This window comes from Pseudorca crassidens, chromosome X (genome assembly GCF_039906515.1).
Source record: "Pseudorca crassidens isolate mPseCra1 chromosome X, mPseCra1.hap1, whole genome shotgun sequence".
NCBI lineage: Eukaryota > Metazoa > Chordata > Mammalia > Artiodactyla > Delphinidae > Pseudorca > Pseudorca crassidens.
In genome coordinates, this window is record NC_090317.1 from 115,160,893 (window position 1) to 115,174,283 (window position 13,391).

The 13,391-nt window shown below is 40.4% G+C and overlaps 1 protein-coding gene across 1 annotated transcript in view; it reads right to left on the minus strand.

The window, feature by feature from the left end:
* PHEX (phosphate regulating endopeptidase X-linked) overlaps window positions 1–13,391 on the minus strand; it is a 204,981-nt gene that overhangs the window by 4,094 nt on the left and 187,496 nt on the right. The window contains exons 19-21 of the mRNA XM_067722956.1: window positions 7,816–7,881; window positions 6,667–6,771; window positions 2,537–2,613 (exon numbers count right to left, since the gene is read on the minus strand). Of these exons, the coding sequence (XP_067579057.1) occupies window positions 2,537–2,613; window positions 6,667–6,771; window positions 7,816–7,881 (248 nt within the window). The remainder of the gene's footprint in view (window positions 1–2,536; window positions 2,614–6,666; window positions 6,772–7,815; window positions 7,882–13,391) is intronic.

Here is a 13,391-nt window from a genome sequence, read left to right on the forward strand (position 1 = left end):
CGAACCCGTGTCCCCTGCATTGGCAGGCGGATTCTCAACCACTGCGCCACCAGGGAAGCCCAGTTCTGCCTGTTTTTTAACTTCACATGAGTGGACCACATAGTATGCACTCTTTTGCCTCTGACTTCTTTCATTCAGTATTATGTCTGTCAAGATTCATCCATGTTGTTGCTATCTTTAAATTACCTTTTTTTAAAAAAAACATTTTATTTATTTGGCTGCTCAGGGTCTTAGTTACAGCACACGGGATCTTCACTGTTGCGTGCAGGATCTTTAGTTGTGGCATGCGGGATCTTTAGTTGTCGCACGCGAACTCTTAGCTGCAGCATGTGGGATCTAGTTCCCTGACCAGGGATCAAACCCGGGCCCCCTGCATTGGGAGCACAGAGTCTTAGCCACTGGACCACCGGGGAAGTCCCTAAATTATCTTTAAAGAACTCTTTCAATCTACAAAAACACTTTTTATAAACTCCTATTATGTTTGAAGGCTCATATTTACCTAGAATTTGGTTTATGCAACCGTAAACTAATGAACGGTGTCTAGCTGTTATTGATGAGTAATGCTTTACTGGAGCTAGCTCCAAAATCTGGTGTTCTTGCAAGTTCCCTGACTGCAGTAAAGACTGCGGATTCCTACTCAGCACTTTGATTCTAACTGCCTTTTGGAAGTGGTATTTCCATTGTGTGATTTCTGCTGCACTCAAAATCTACAGTTACCGCAGAGATCACTAACAAGCCAGGAAAAAACCTCCCCCCTCATCTATTTCTTACTCGACTGCATGTTCAAAAGGCTGACTAGAGACAGCATTCTCGGCCACTGACTGTTTCTTCCCTAATGACTTTGTTCCCTATGGGCATTTGAATGAATATAATGGCCTGTATCCCCGAATCCCCATAACCTCTTGTGTTTTAGCTGGGATGTATGGGGAGGGATGCAGGTTTCATAGTATGATTCACCCTGGGAAAGTGTTAAGGATAGAATTTAGCTGACAGTCAGTAAGTATACTCTGCAAATTATCAGCTAAAATCCAACATTACAGGCAACTAGTTAGTAAAAGGAAATTAGTTTTCAAAAACTTATCTGTTGAGTAATTAATCCACTGTGTGGTTTCATCTGCACCATTTGTCAGTGGAATCAAATTTTAGTCCATTAGAGACTGTCAGCATTCTTGACAGTTTAGCCCAGCGGGGGAGAATTTCTAACACAATGATTAGATTTTTATGCTATTGGGTAATTTATAGTCAATTTCTGAAGCATTTCTAAGGCAAGGCTTTGGGAATAAGACTTTAAAACAGGAGAAATTTTAGATGACTTTCCTGCAATATGCTAATGGATTCGTTTAAACATTAAATATAAAGATATGCAGATGTAATATGTTCTAAGTAAAGAACAAATAAATACAAATTATTACGGTTTCTTGCATTTACTATTATAACTCTGTCCCCTACTATAGAAAATTTCCCTCAAACTATGCTAGAAACCTAGCATGGGTTAAGTAATATTAATCTTAATTTTATTTTTACTTAATATTTTATACATTCTGACAATTAAATAAGATTGTAATTCATAATTCTTTTCCCTTCATATATAAGCAATTGTTTCAAAATATGACTCAAACTAAAAGCCAAAATATAGAGCTTTTGCCTCCAGATATGAATTACAATAGCTAAATATCACTATATATCCTCCTTGGTGTTCAGAGCTATTCAGAAAGTGGGCACTTATTCATGTCTGTTGGTTGGCTGTATGAAAGAACAAGAGGCATTAACTAGGATATTCTACAACACAAATTAAACCAGAGCTCTAGGTGTTTTAAGCCACAGTGCATAAGATCTCATCCTTATCTAAGAAAAGAGACTTTTGGCCCATGTTTCTAAAAGGTAGGCAGTTGGATACATCAAACATGCCAGTTTACCGAGCACCTGTGGTGTGCTCAGGGCACCCATGGATTGCTGCCTTTCAAAAATTGGAAGATAATAAATGGGAATTAATACTAAAGCTATGATTTGGATTCTAAATTACCTTTGGAGTCTTGTACAATCTCATAGATCTCTTGATACTAGAGGTGTGTACAAAAGCCTACTACTGAAATTTAGGTGAGAGAATGCTAACTAAACCAGCTTCCTACTAATTAAAGAAAAGATGCTTAGTTTCTGTTTGGCCAGATTTTTTGGGGGGGGCCGGGAAATGGAGCTATCACTGTTCACAATGCAGGCTTTGGTCAGATCACCTATTTTAGACCCCTGGGATGGCCGGGTAGGGGAGGAGATGGAGATGCGCAGTTAAAACCTAGTGTCACAAGGGCTTCCCTGGTGGTGCAGTGGTTGAGAGTCCGCCTGCCGATGCAGGGGACACGGGTTCGTGCCCCGGTCCAGGAAGATCCCACATGCCGCGGAGCGGCTGGGCCTGTGAGCCAAGGCCACTGAGCCTGTGCATCCAGAGCCTGTGCTCCGCAATGGGAGAGGCCACAACAATGAGAGGCCCATGTACCGCAAAAAAAAAAAAAAAACTAGTGTCACCCATGTGCCTATTTACCTAAACTGAGGGGGGCTGTGAGCACCAACTTGGATTTGTTCTCGGGCAGCTTCTGGTCTGTAGGAATTGCACCTCACCTAGAAGAGAAAACATCCCGATAATTATGTTTCAATTACACATTTTCTACTGCCTTAACTGCTCCAAATTATACTGAAGAGTAATTTTAGACTCAACGGATGACAAGCAGTTTTAGTAGATCAGATAACACCTTCATCAGTAGTAACATCTATTATTCCAATTCCCAGAGTAGAAAGTTTTATCATTGTGAATACTTCCAGAATTTGAGTAAATTAAGAGAGGTTTCCAAACAAATGCTTTAAATCAAGAGAACAGCATATGTGTCCAGGAATCAACCAATGTGTTCATTCAGCTAACATGCTTGGAATAGCCCTTATCAAATTTAACCACATTCGTTTGAATCAATAAAGTGAATCAATCATCCATTATTGAATATGGTCATGAGAAGTAGGTATTTTGCACCCTGGGTGCTTTGTTTGCTTCATCCTAGTTCAGGCCTTGGATAGAAGGACACTGCTCCATCTCCTTTGAAGTTAGGCATGGCTATATGACTTGCTCTGACCAATGAAATGTGAGCAGAAGTGATATATGTCACTTCCTGGCAGAAGCTTTAAAAATCTGGCAGAAGTTTTAAGAGTATTAAGAACAATTTAAGATGCTACAATTAAGGGCCAGTGCACATTTCCTCGTATTTCTTCCCTACTCCTATGGTGACCACGGAAGCACATGTGGAGATAAAGACTCCAAAACCCAGGTCCTTGGGTAGTAACTATGAGCAGAGCCCCAGTGCTGACCCATGCTGGACATGGAACATGGACAAGAAAAAAACCTTTCCTTGCACTGTCTGTTCATGTACCCTCACCTACTTAATCCTGATTTGAACTGTGTCTTGAAATATGATATAGCTTGACGTATGAATAGGACTAGGAAACATGAATATGATGGGGGGAATTCCAGGTGGAGGAGAAAATGGAAACAAAGACATATCTGAGAGAAGAAAAAGCAAGACAGTCAGCTTGGCTGGACTGTGTGGTGCATAGTGGGCAGCAATGGGAGACCAGGGGAGGGTGAGGATAGGGCCAGATTTCTGAAGTCCTGAGCAAGAGGCTACAGTGTTTAGACTATATTTAAACATTGGTTTTGAGCACAAAGGTGATAAAAAATATATATTTTTAAAAGATTTATCTGGCAGGGGTATTTTAAAAGATTTATCTGGCAGTAGTTTGAAGATTATTTATGGGCCCCAGGAAGGTTCCCAATGAATGTCTACTAAATAAGTAGCAATGAGAAGAGAGAGAAGAAGGATAAGAAGAATATCTGAGGAAAAACTGATGGGTCACAGAAACTACAGGGATACAGGAAGCAGCAAAGGTGATACAATGCTATTGCTTTATTGCTTTTGATGAAGATAAACCAACCGTCACTGTGGTTCTGAATTTGACTTTGAAGATGTTTTTGTAATGGGAGTACTTAACTTCCTCAGAAGCTAGCTAAGGTGAAGTTGTTTCTCACAATTTTACCTCACTTTTTCGTATGTTATTTCCTCTTACATTCTTACATTATTATGTAGTATTGTCTTTGCTTCATATATCATTTATGAGATTTCTAAAAACACATTTTTGTTCTTACTGTTTTCCTAGTATCTTCCCAGGAGAGAAAATAATTTTACTCCTTATAAGCAGACTTATTTCAATGTATAGAAGGTTGAAAATCTCCTCAATCCGCTAGTAGGAAAAGCTCCAAGATAAATTTCTCATTAGTAATATAAAATATCTTGTCATTTTTTTCTTAATCTCTTTAAAGTAAGTCATATATAGTTTGAAATTTTATTTGGAGACATTTCAAAACTATGACTGTAACGTTGATATCAGTTAATTTACTTCATCTACTAAGATGGACCTTAAGTTAGAAAGTAAGAACCTAAATAAGAACTGACAGACCTTGTACTTTGTCCTCTAGAGTAGAGGACAGCAAACATTTTCTGTAAAGGACAGATAATAAATATTTTAGGCTTTGCAGATCGTAAGTCTCTGTTTTAACTACTCAACTCTGCCACTGTAGCACAAAAACAGCCATAGACAATGTGTAAAGTATAGAGCATGGCTGTTTTCCAATAAAACATTATTTACAAAAATAGACAGCAGGCAACATATGGCTCACGGGTTCTAGTTTGCGAATCCCTGCTCTAGAAAGTTCTAACTATATCTGTGTTCTTATTTTAGATATCTGGCCCAGTACTGACCCAAAAGAAAGTCTCCTTAATTGAACTGTGTTAATCTCAGTGTTTTCAAGCAATTTAGCTAAAAATGTCAAGTGTCTTCAATATATCCAGCCTCTTTGCTGGATGCTATGGAGATAAATAAGAAGTGTATGAAGATGTACGAGCTATGAAGATAAAAGTAAAAGTCTTTTACATTTTGATAACAATTAAGTATTCAACTGCATGGTAATGAAGATAAATGCAAAGGAGTTGGAGATTTCTTTTTAACGAGAACTGGAGTCCTTGGGGAAGTTTGTGGAAGATGCGGAGGAGGTGGAACTTGACATGGATCCTGAAGGTAAAGATGGAACTGAATAATCTGAGGGGGAGGAGTACAAAGGGGGTCGTCACTTTGTAGAAGGAAAATCAAAAGCAAAACCACAGACACAATAATGAACAGAACATTGTGCGGTGGAAGTGAGGACACCTGCCGGCTAAGTGTGAGTCTGGTGGAGCTATGGGAATTTAGAGTTGGTTGGGTAGAGTTGGATAAGACTGAGGAGAACTTTGAAAGGTGTTCGGTCTCAATGTGGTGGGCACTTGGGAGCCACTGCAGTTCTTTCGGCAGGTCAGTAATGAAATAAAATGCTATTTCAGTGGCATGTAAGACAGACAGTGGTAGAAAGACGCCGAGGTCAGGAAAACATGCCATAAGGCTGTTGGGATAATCCAGAGTAGACGAGATCGAGGCTGACAGTCTATAGATGACGAAATAGGGTAATGGGGAGAAAGGGAGGCTGAATCTGAAGAGCAGTTAAAAGGATGAAACATCAGTTTTTGGGACACATGTCATAAAAATGAGGACAGGTAAATCAAATAAGACCTAAGAATCCAGGTTTCTTAACCAGGAAGACCCAAAGACTGAGGGTGAGGGTGTGTTGATAGAAGTGAGAAAACTAAAAAGGAAAGTCACTTTGTTGTTGACTCCACTTTTGCTGATGTCAGGTTGATAAATGATCATTTATTTAGTGTTGTCATGTCAGCTTTAAGAAATAAAGACCCCAGACAGATGAGAATTCTTTAGCCAGAGTCAACCGAAGAAGACGTGGAAATGAATGAGCTTACTGAGGAGTGAACGAAAAGAGGAACAGAAAGCTGTACTGATGAAAACTTTTGCCCAGTTTTGAGCATACAGATACAGATTTGCCCACTGTGAGGCCATGCATCAGAACCGTCATCAACCCACCCCAGACTTGTTTGAAAATGAGGCTACATATTGTGACATAAACCAGTGCAATAACCGAATAACAAAGAACTGGCACTTGGCTCACTGGCCAGATACTCGAACTCAGAATTGTACCTTATTTAGGGCACATCTTTCAATTTCTGCTCAGAGAGCCCATTAAACTCACAAAAGGGTGACATGACTCTCCTTGCCTTTGTTGTTGTTGTTTTCAGCTCTAGTTGTCTTCACATGTTCATTTGGCAGTTGGGAACATAGCCTTGAGGGTCCCCCACAGGTTGAGAGTGGTGGGGTATAGTCAGCAAATGAGGTGAAGGAGGAGAAATGCAGGAAACCACAGGGCCAAGAAAGCCAAAGAACAAGTCACTAGAAATGGTTACAAATAGTATCAAATACATTAAGAAGTCAGGATATACTAAAAATCAAGTGAGTTACCACAAGGCTGGTAACCCACTTGATGAAAAATACCAATAAACCTTGATTCAGTCAGTTAATTAATTATGTCCCATAGAACATAAAGGTGATATTTGTCCAGAAGATAAGCAGCAAGATAAGACTGCAGCTGAAATCAAAGTTATGCCATTAAACTTTGGTGCCAAACCTTTGATCTAGGGAGCAAACCAAAGCCCCGCAGCTCATCTTTGATGCCCCTTCCTTGGTCTTACTCACTTGAGCATAACTCAGGAAGAAAAGCTGGCTGTTGGTGAATTCAATGCCGGGTAGGAGAGGCTCCTCAACCCCCTGCCTCTTGTCATTTATCCATTTCCTGTAAGCCTGGGGAGAGAAGTAGAAGAGATGATCTGCTGCAATAATGGCTTTTCTCTTTTCTCAGCCAGTGCAGAGATATTAAATATATCCTCCACCATGTGCAAAATGTAGCCTATCAAGTTTTCCTTTAAGAAAACAAACACCTGGAAATGCAAGTCAACGTTGTATTGCTTAACAGTGAAGCAGGTTCACCTGCAAAAAGACCTTTCACTCAATAGATATCAAAGCAGCTGGGCCAAAGTGGGCACATGTTAAATAATGCCCCCTTCCCCCAAAAAGCTTTTCTTTGTATTCCTACCAGGGAACAAACAAATCTAACACAATGGCAAGCCATATGGAAATAAATTTGGGGGCCAATCTATGGGCAATTTTTTTAAATTTTGCCAGGTAAGAGGGAAAACTATAATCTTCAATCATCATCATTTTATAAAATAAAGTATATTTTAACTAGAATAGAGGAAAGATATAACCTCAGAATAACAGCTTGGTCTTTACACTGAATGCATTTAGCTTTATGAATGTCTTTCTACATCACCCTCTTATCTTGCTGCTTATGTGTCTTGTTTAACCATGGACCAGTGGATGATGAAAACATTATTATGGACTCTTACCTGGCCCACTATATGAGAACCCCTAGCCTCTGACCGTAATTTAGAAGTTTGGTATTTTAAGAGAAAATTATAAGGAGGGCTACAGAGACTGTACTCAAGAAAACGTCTATGAACCTAGCCCTGAGATTTCTGTAGCATGTTTTAATATTACACTGAATGTACCTTCTGAAAACTATCCTTTAAATACATGATTCTTAATAACAAATATTACTTTTAGGGTGACTTTACTCCCCAAAAAGGAAAAAGAAAGAAATGCAGCCCTATTCATATAATAGAATGTAATAGAGTCAATGGGGAAATATAATTCAATTTACAGAAATTCACAGAATTTACAGAACTCTAACTCCTCAAGAAAATGTCTGTGGTGTAAATTGAGGTGCACCCGTATGGTATTTTATAGTTTAATTTTTAAAATCACAGCAAATGTTGCAGTGCGTACCCTAAAAGCTTGTCGCAGACCTCCATTATCGGCAATATTTTCTCCCAGGGTCCTCTTCCCCTTTACCTAACAAAATGAAAAAAAGAGTGTTTGACAGCCAACTGTCATTCAGCAAGAGGCATAAATATGATAGCAAGAGAAAGTGCCATATTTTAAAGAGAAAATTGCATTCAATAAATCAGAGGTAGCCACAACACATTGTGAGATGGCACGCTGACCCCGGCAAGGCGCTCCTGAACGTAACTTCTGTTCTTTCTCGCCCACCTCCCTATTCTCACCAATTTAGCCAGCTCCAATAAAATGTTAACATATGCTGAGTGACTCTGGTTACGTGGGGAAAAAATAGCAACATACAGATTACTTTCTCTGATTAACTCACCTAATTTGAGTATTCTTTTCAGTGTGCTTTATGTTTCCAAATATCTACCATCCACACAGGAGCAAGGCTTTAAGACCAACAATTACCATTTTACCTTCAGCAAATTCCATGAAAAATTAAAAAGAGGATAGTTCTCATGGGGAACAAAAATCCAATAGAAGTAGTGCAGACCACAAGGCCAAGGTTTGCAATATGTATGACAACCGGCCAAGCACAGTGAAGAAATTCTACCAAACATTTGAAGATTGTTTCTAAAACCCTTAAATAGGCTAGGACAAAAAAATATTCTAAACCAAGATGGCCCACAAGCCAAAATCCAACCTCCTGCGTGTTTTTCTACAGGCTGCAAGGTGAGCCTGGATTTAACATTTTTCAACAATTGGGGAGCAAATAGAAAGAAGGATAATATCTTGTTGCATGTGAAAATTATACAAAGTTCAAATTTCAGTGTCCATAATTCAAGTTTTATTGGAACACAGGCACATTCATTCAAATACGTATTGTCTGTGGCTGTTTCCTTCCTACAGTGGCAGAGTTGAGTAGGTGCAACAGAGACCTTACAACTCACAAAGCCTAAATTATTTATTACCTGGCCGTTTACAGAAAAAGTTTGCCAATCCCTGCATCAGAGACAAAATAATGCCCTATAATAATAAAGATGTCTATGTCATAAAAAAATTACTGTGAAAATATTACTTTATGTGGCAAAAGTGACATTTAAAATATGATTAAGGATCCTGAGCTGGAGACATTAGCCTACATTATCCAGTTGAGTTCAATGTAATTACAAGGGTCTGTACAAATAGAGGAAAAGGAAGTTAGGAGAGTGAGTGTGTCCGAGGGATGCAACGTGAGGAGACTTGACCAGTCACTGCTGGCCTTGAAGAAGAAAGGGGCCAGGAGTCAAAGAATGTGGGCAGCCTCTAAAAGCTAGAAAAGGCAAGGAAAGAGATTCTCTCCTACAGCAGCTAGAAAGGAAAGCAGCCCTGGTGACACCTTGACGTTAGCTCACTGAGACCTCAGTCAGAAATACAGAACTGTAAAATAATAAATTTGTGTTGTTTCAAGTCACTAAGTTTGTGGTGATTTGTTATAGCAGCAACAGGAAACTAATACACATTGTTCTAAACTTTCAAGCCACAGATGCTACCAACTCTTTATTAAGCTAGCCCAATCCCCCAGGTATCAAACAATACCAATGAATAAAAACTAATCTTCAGAAAACATTAATCTCTGTAATCACCCAGGATCCTCCTAGCTTCAGTCCCCAAAAGTTAACACTCCTGCTTTACATACCTTCTTTCTTTTATTACACTCCTACGAGGTAAGTGCTATTATCACCATCCTTGCTTAACAAATGAGGAATCTAAAGCTGAGAGTGTGTTGCAGATGTCATTGGTGCTACACCAAATCCCCTTTTCTACCAGGACTGTGAACCCAGTCCTGTAACTGCTAGTGGCTCAGGAAGATTAAGCTTAGCTTAGGGGAATCCCCTCACCTTGAGCTTGCTGGGAGGTGATATCCCCACCTCTCAGTAACTGACTGATGTACAGTTAGAATAGCCCAGCCCCTTATCCTAGGCTGAACAATTCCTGTGATGCAATTCATGCTCCAGAATCCTCTATGGGATCAAACTGAGGCTAAACTTCTGAAACCAACAGGTCTTCCTTGCCACCTTACAGGTTTCTCCTGAAACTACTTCTGCAACGAACCTTTTTATCTAAGAAACCCCTATCTTGGGCTCTGCTTCTAATGGACCTGACCTAAGAGTGATTAACTGAACTGCCCATATTTCACAAGGATTCGAACCCAAGCAGTCTCTGTCCAGAGCCTTTGCTCCATAATGTTACCTTCTCAAGTCTTAACTCCTCTTGACTCTAGTGCTTCTGTTTATAAACACTCATGCTCAAATTTAATCTCCTTCCTTGTTCCCCTAAGCTTTTCTTTTAGAGGTTTGAGGACTAGCTTCACCCCTCAGGCCGCTCCCACTCTGGACCGCCTCAGTAGACCATATGGCCCTAGATTTTTTTTTCAGTATTTTTTCTTTTTCATCATTTTTTTTTTTTTTCGGTACACAGGCCTCTCACTGCCGTGGCCTCTCCCACCACGGAGCACAGGCTCCGGACGCGCAGGCCCAGCAGCCATGGCCCACGGGCCCAGCCGCTCCGCAGCACGCGGGATCCCCCCAGACCGGGGCACAAACCCGTGCCCCCTGCATCGGCAGGCGGACCCCCAACCACTGCGCCACCAGGGAAGCCCTCATCAGTATTTTTTTTAAAGTTGAGAATTATGTTTTTGTTTTTTTAATTTATTTTATCTTTGGCTGCGTTGGGTCTTTGTAGCTGCATGCAGGCTTTTCTCTGGTTGCAGCGAGCGGGGGCTACTCTTCGTTGTGGTGCACGGGCTTCTCATTGTGGTGGCTTCTCTTGTTGCAGAGCACGGGCTCTAGGCGCGCGGGCTTCAGTAGTTGTGGCACACAGGCTCAGTAGTTGTGGCTCGTGGGCTCTAGAGCGCAGGCTCGGTAGTTGTGGCACACGGGCTTAGTTGCTCCGCGGCATGTGGGATCTTCCTGGACCAGGGCTGGAATCCGTGTCCCCTGCATTGGCAGGCAGATTCTTAACCACTGTGCCACCAGGGAAGCCCCATGGCCCTAGGTTTGCCTCTCAGGACTCAACAGCTGCTAACAGCCCGTTTCTCTGATGCTCCATTGGAGCTCCCCCCAGTCCAACGCAAATAATGGTTCAGGTACAGAGGATTGGCCTCCACAAATGGAGCCAGAAAAATAAAGCATGGCCCTTTATATCCACAAAGGAAGCCACCCCCTCTCCTTGGGGAATGAGACTGAAGCTGTTTTCTGACGGTTGAATGGATTTATGCTGAGACAGGCATGCCCTTTCTATCGTCCTTGTTGCAAAGGTACACATTTGTCAGAATTCAGTTTCAGTATCTGACACTTTGGCCAAAATGGATGTTGTAGAATAGTCTCCGCCCAATACATCACCCAGGTTTAAAATGAACTTCAAATAAGAGAACACGAGCATGATATGGGGGGAGCCGTAGTGATGTTGGAGTCATACCAATCTAAGCTCTAATGTAGATTCTACCATGGGTTTTAATCACTCTGAGCCTCAGTTTCCTCATATGTAAAACAGGCTAGTAATATGCACACCTCTCAGAACCAGTATGAGGATTAAATATGTTTCAATTAAGTGTAAAGTCTAACTCCCATGCCTGCATATAATAATCACCAGGAAATATGCATTCCCCTTCCTCCAAGAAAACTGCTCTTCTATTGTTTTTTGGTTTTTTAGCCCCTATTGTATTGTTCTCTCCTGGGATGGCATACCTATGAGTATGTCACAAAGTATTAGGAATATTAACTACAATTTATTGAGCACTTATTGCATAGCAGGCATCATGCCGGTGCTTTACATTATCTCAGTCATTTAATTCTTAAGACAAACTAACGAGTTCAAAAATAGCTGCCCATTTCACAGATGAAGACTCTGAGACACAGGAATGTTAAATAACTCGCCCAAGTTCAAAAAAAACTTACAACCTGCAACTGGTTGAACCAAAATTTGGAGCTGTGTCTGACTCTAGAATCCCTCCCCTATGCTTTTTTCTTTTTTAGAGGTACTTTGCTAGTTTCTGTAATCAAACCCATGCAGATAAGACCTTACAAACTTAATACAGTGTGTTACCCCTGTCCAAATGGAAAAATTATGTTTAATGTTTCTAGACCAATATGGCTGTTAATTTCTATACAATGCCAACCCAACACGGTACAACTGGGATAATTTCTCCAAAGTTGACAGCACAGATAAAGTTTCCAAATATTCAAATTATATATATGTGTGTATATACAGAGAGAGGTATAGATAGATAGATAGATTTATATAAAAGACCAATAGTAGTATATTATGCATCAGTAGCAGCAACAGCTTATCCAGGTTCTACGGTCATCTGAACAAAATTATAGAGACATCTAGCACATGCTATTAAAAACAAAAAGGCAAAAAACAAACCCCCAGAAAACAGCAATGTTCTGTTACTGTTGTGGTACCTGGCACCATTTTTTTTATTAGCTTCTCAATCATCATCTGGGAAGAACCCTATGCTTTTCTTGAAGCAACATATATTCTAGATGGATTTTCACAATGTGATAACCCCTGAATTGAAAACAGATACACAGAAGCGCCCCTTTTAGGTCTTCCCATGACACAGTTGTAGATATTTTTAAAATATATGGGCAGAGAAATGGCTTTCCAGGACACTGATAAAGGAGCTAGAGATACTATTCAAGGATACAGAGTCTGGTTTCTCTTCCTGGATAAGGGATGGTCTCCCTGGTGCTGTATACACTTTCAGAACCAGGAGAACCGGCTCAGTGTTCACAAACGTTCCCTTTAAAAGTGCACAGACTGTTATCTAAATTCTTCTGGAATGGTGAAATAAACCCCAGTATAATAGACTTGAGGCATAGTGAGGTTTCAGGTGCTTTCCCAGCCCAAGTTGTCAGGATGGAGCACGTGCCTGACTAACAGACCAAGAGACTCTGGGGAAACTACGTGTAAATACACTGACCTACTCCAGTTCTGTGTGGTCCCCTGCTTCTCTTAGGTGTTGTGCCCTTGACTAGATGAATTAGGAGGACACAGTTTGCATGTGCGTTTTAGAGGAAGATCTTCATGCAGAACCATACCTATCAACAATTCTTCATTATTGGTCGCACTGTCAAACACAGTGAGAGAAATCTGTGTCTTGTAACTATGAAAGCAGGGACAGAAAATACAATGGAAAACTACAAGAAAAAACGAATAGTGGGGGAAGGGAATGAAAGATAACCTGATCAAACCAGCAAAATAAGAAAAGAAAAAAGAAGTAAAAACAATGTACAGGAGATAAACTATAAAATCGTATTTCAAAACCGAAAACAAATACCAAACAGATGCGAAGGCATACCACGTTCTTGAACAAGAAGACTATGACAAAAATGTCATTCCATACATTTAATGCGATTTAACTTAGAATCTCAATGGGATTCTCTTGGGGAGTGGGTGGAGAATGGGCAAAATGATCTTGGAGTGTATACAGAAGTATATTTGCCTGAGAATGGCCAAGTATATAAAAGAAGAACAGTGAGGCAGCGCTTGCATTGGCAGATACCAGAAAAATCCATAGAGCCATAGTAATA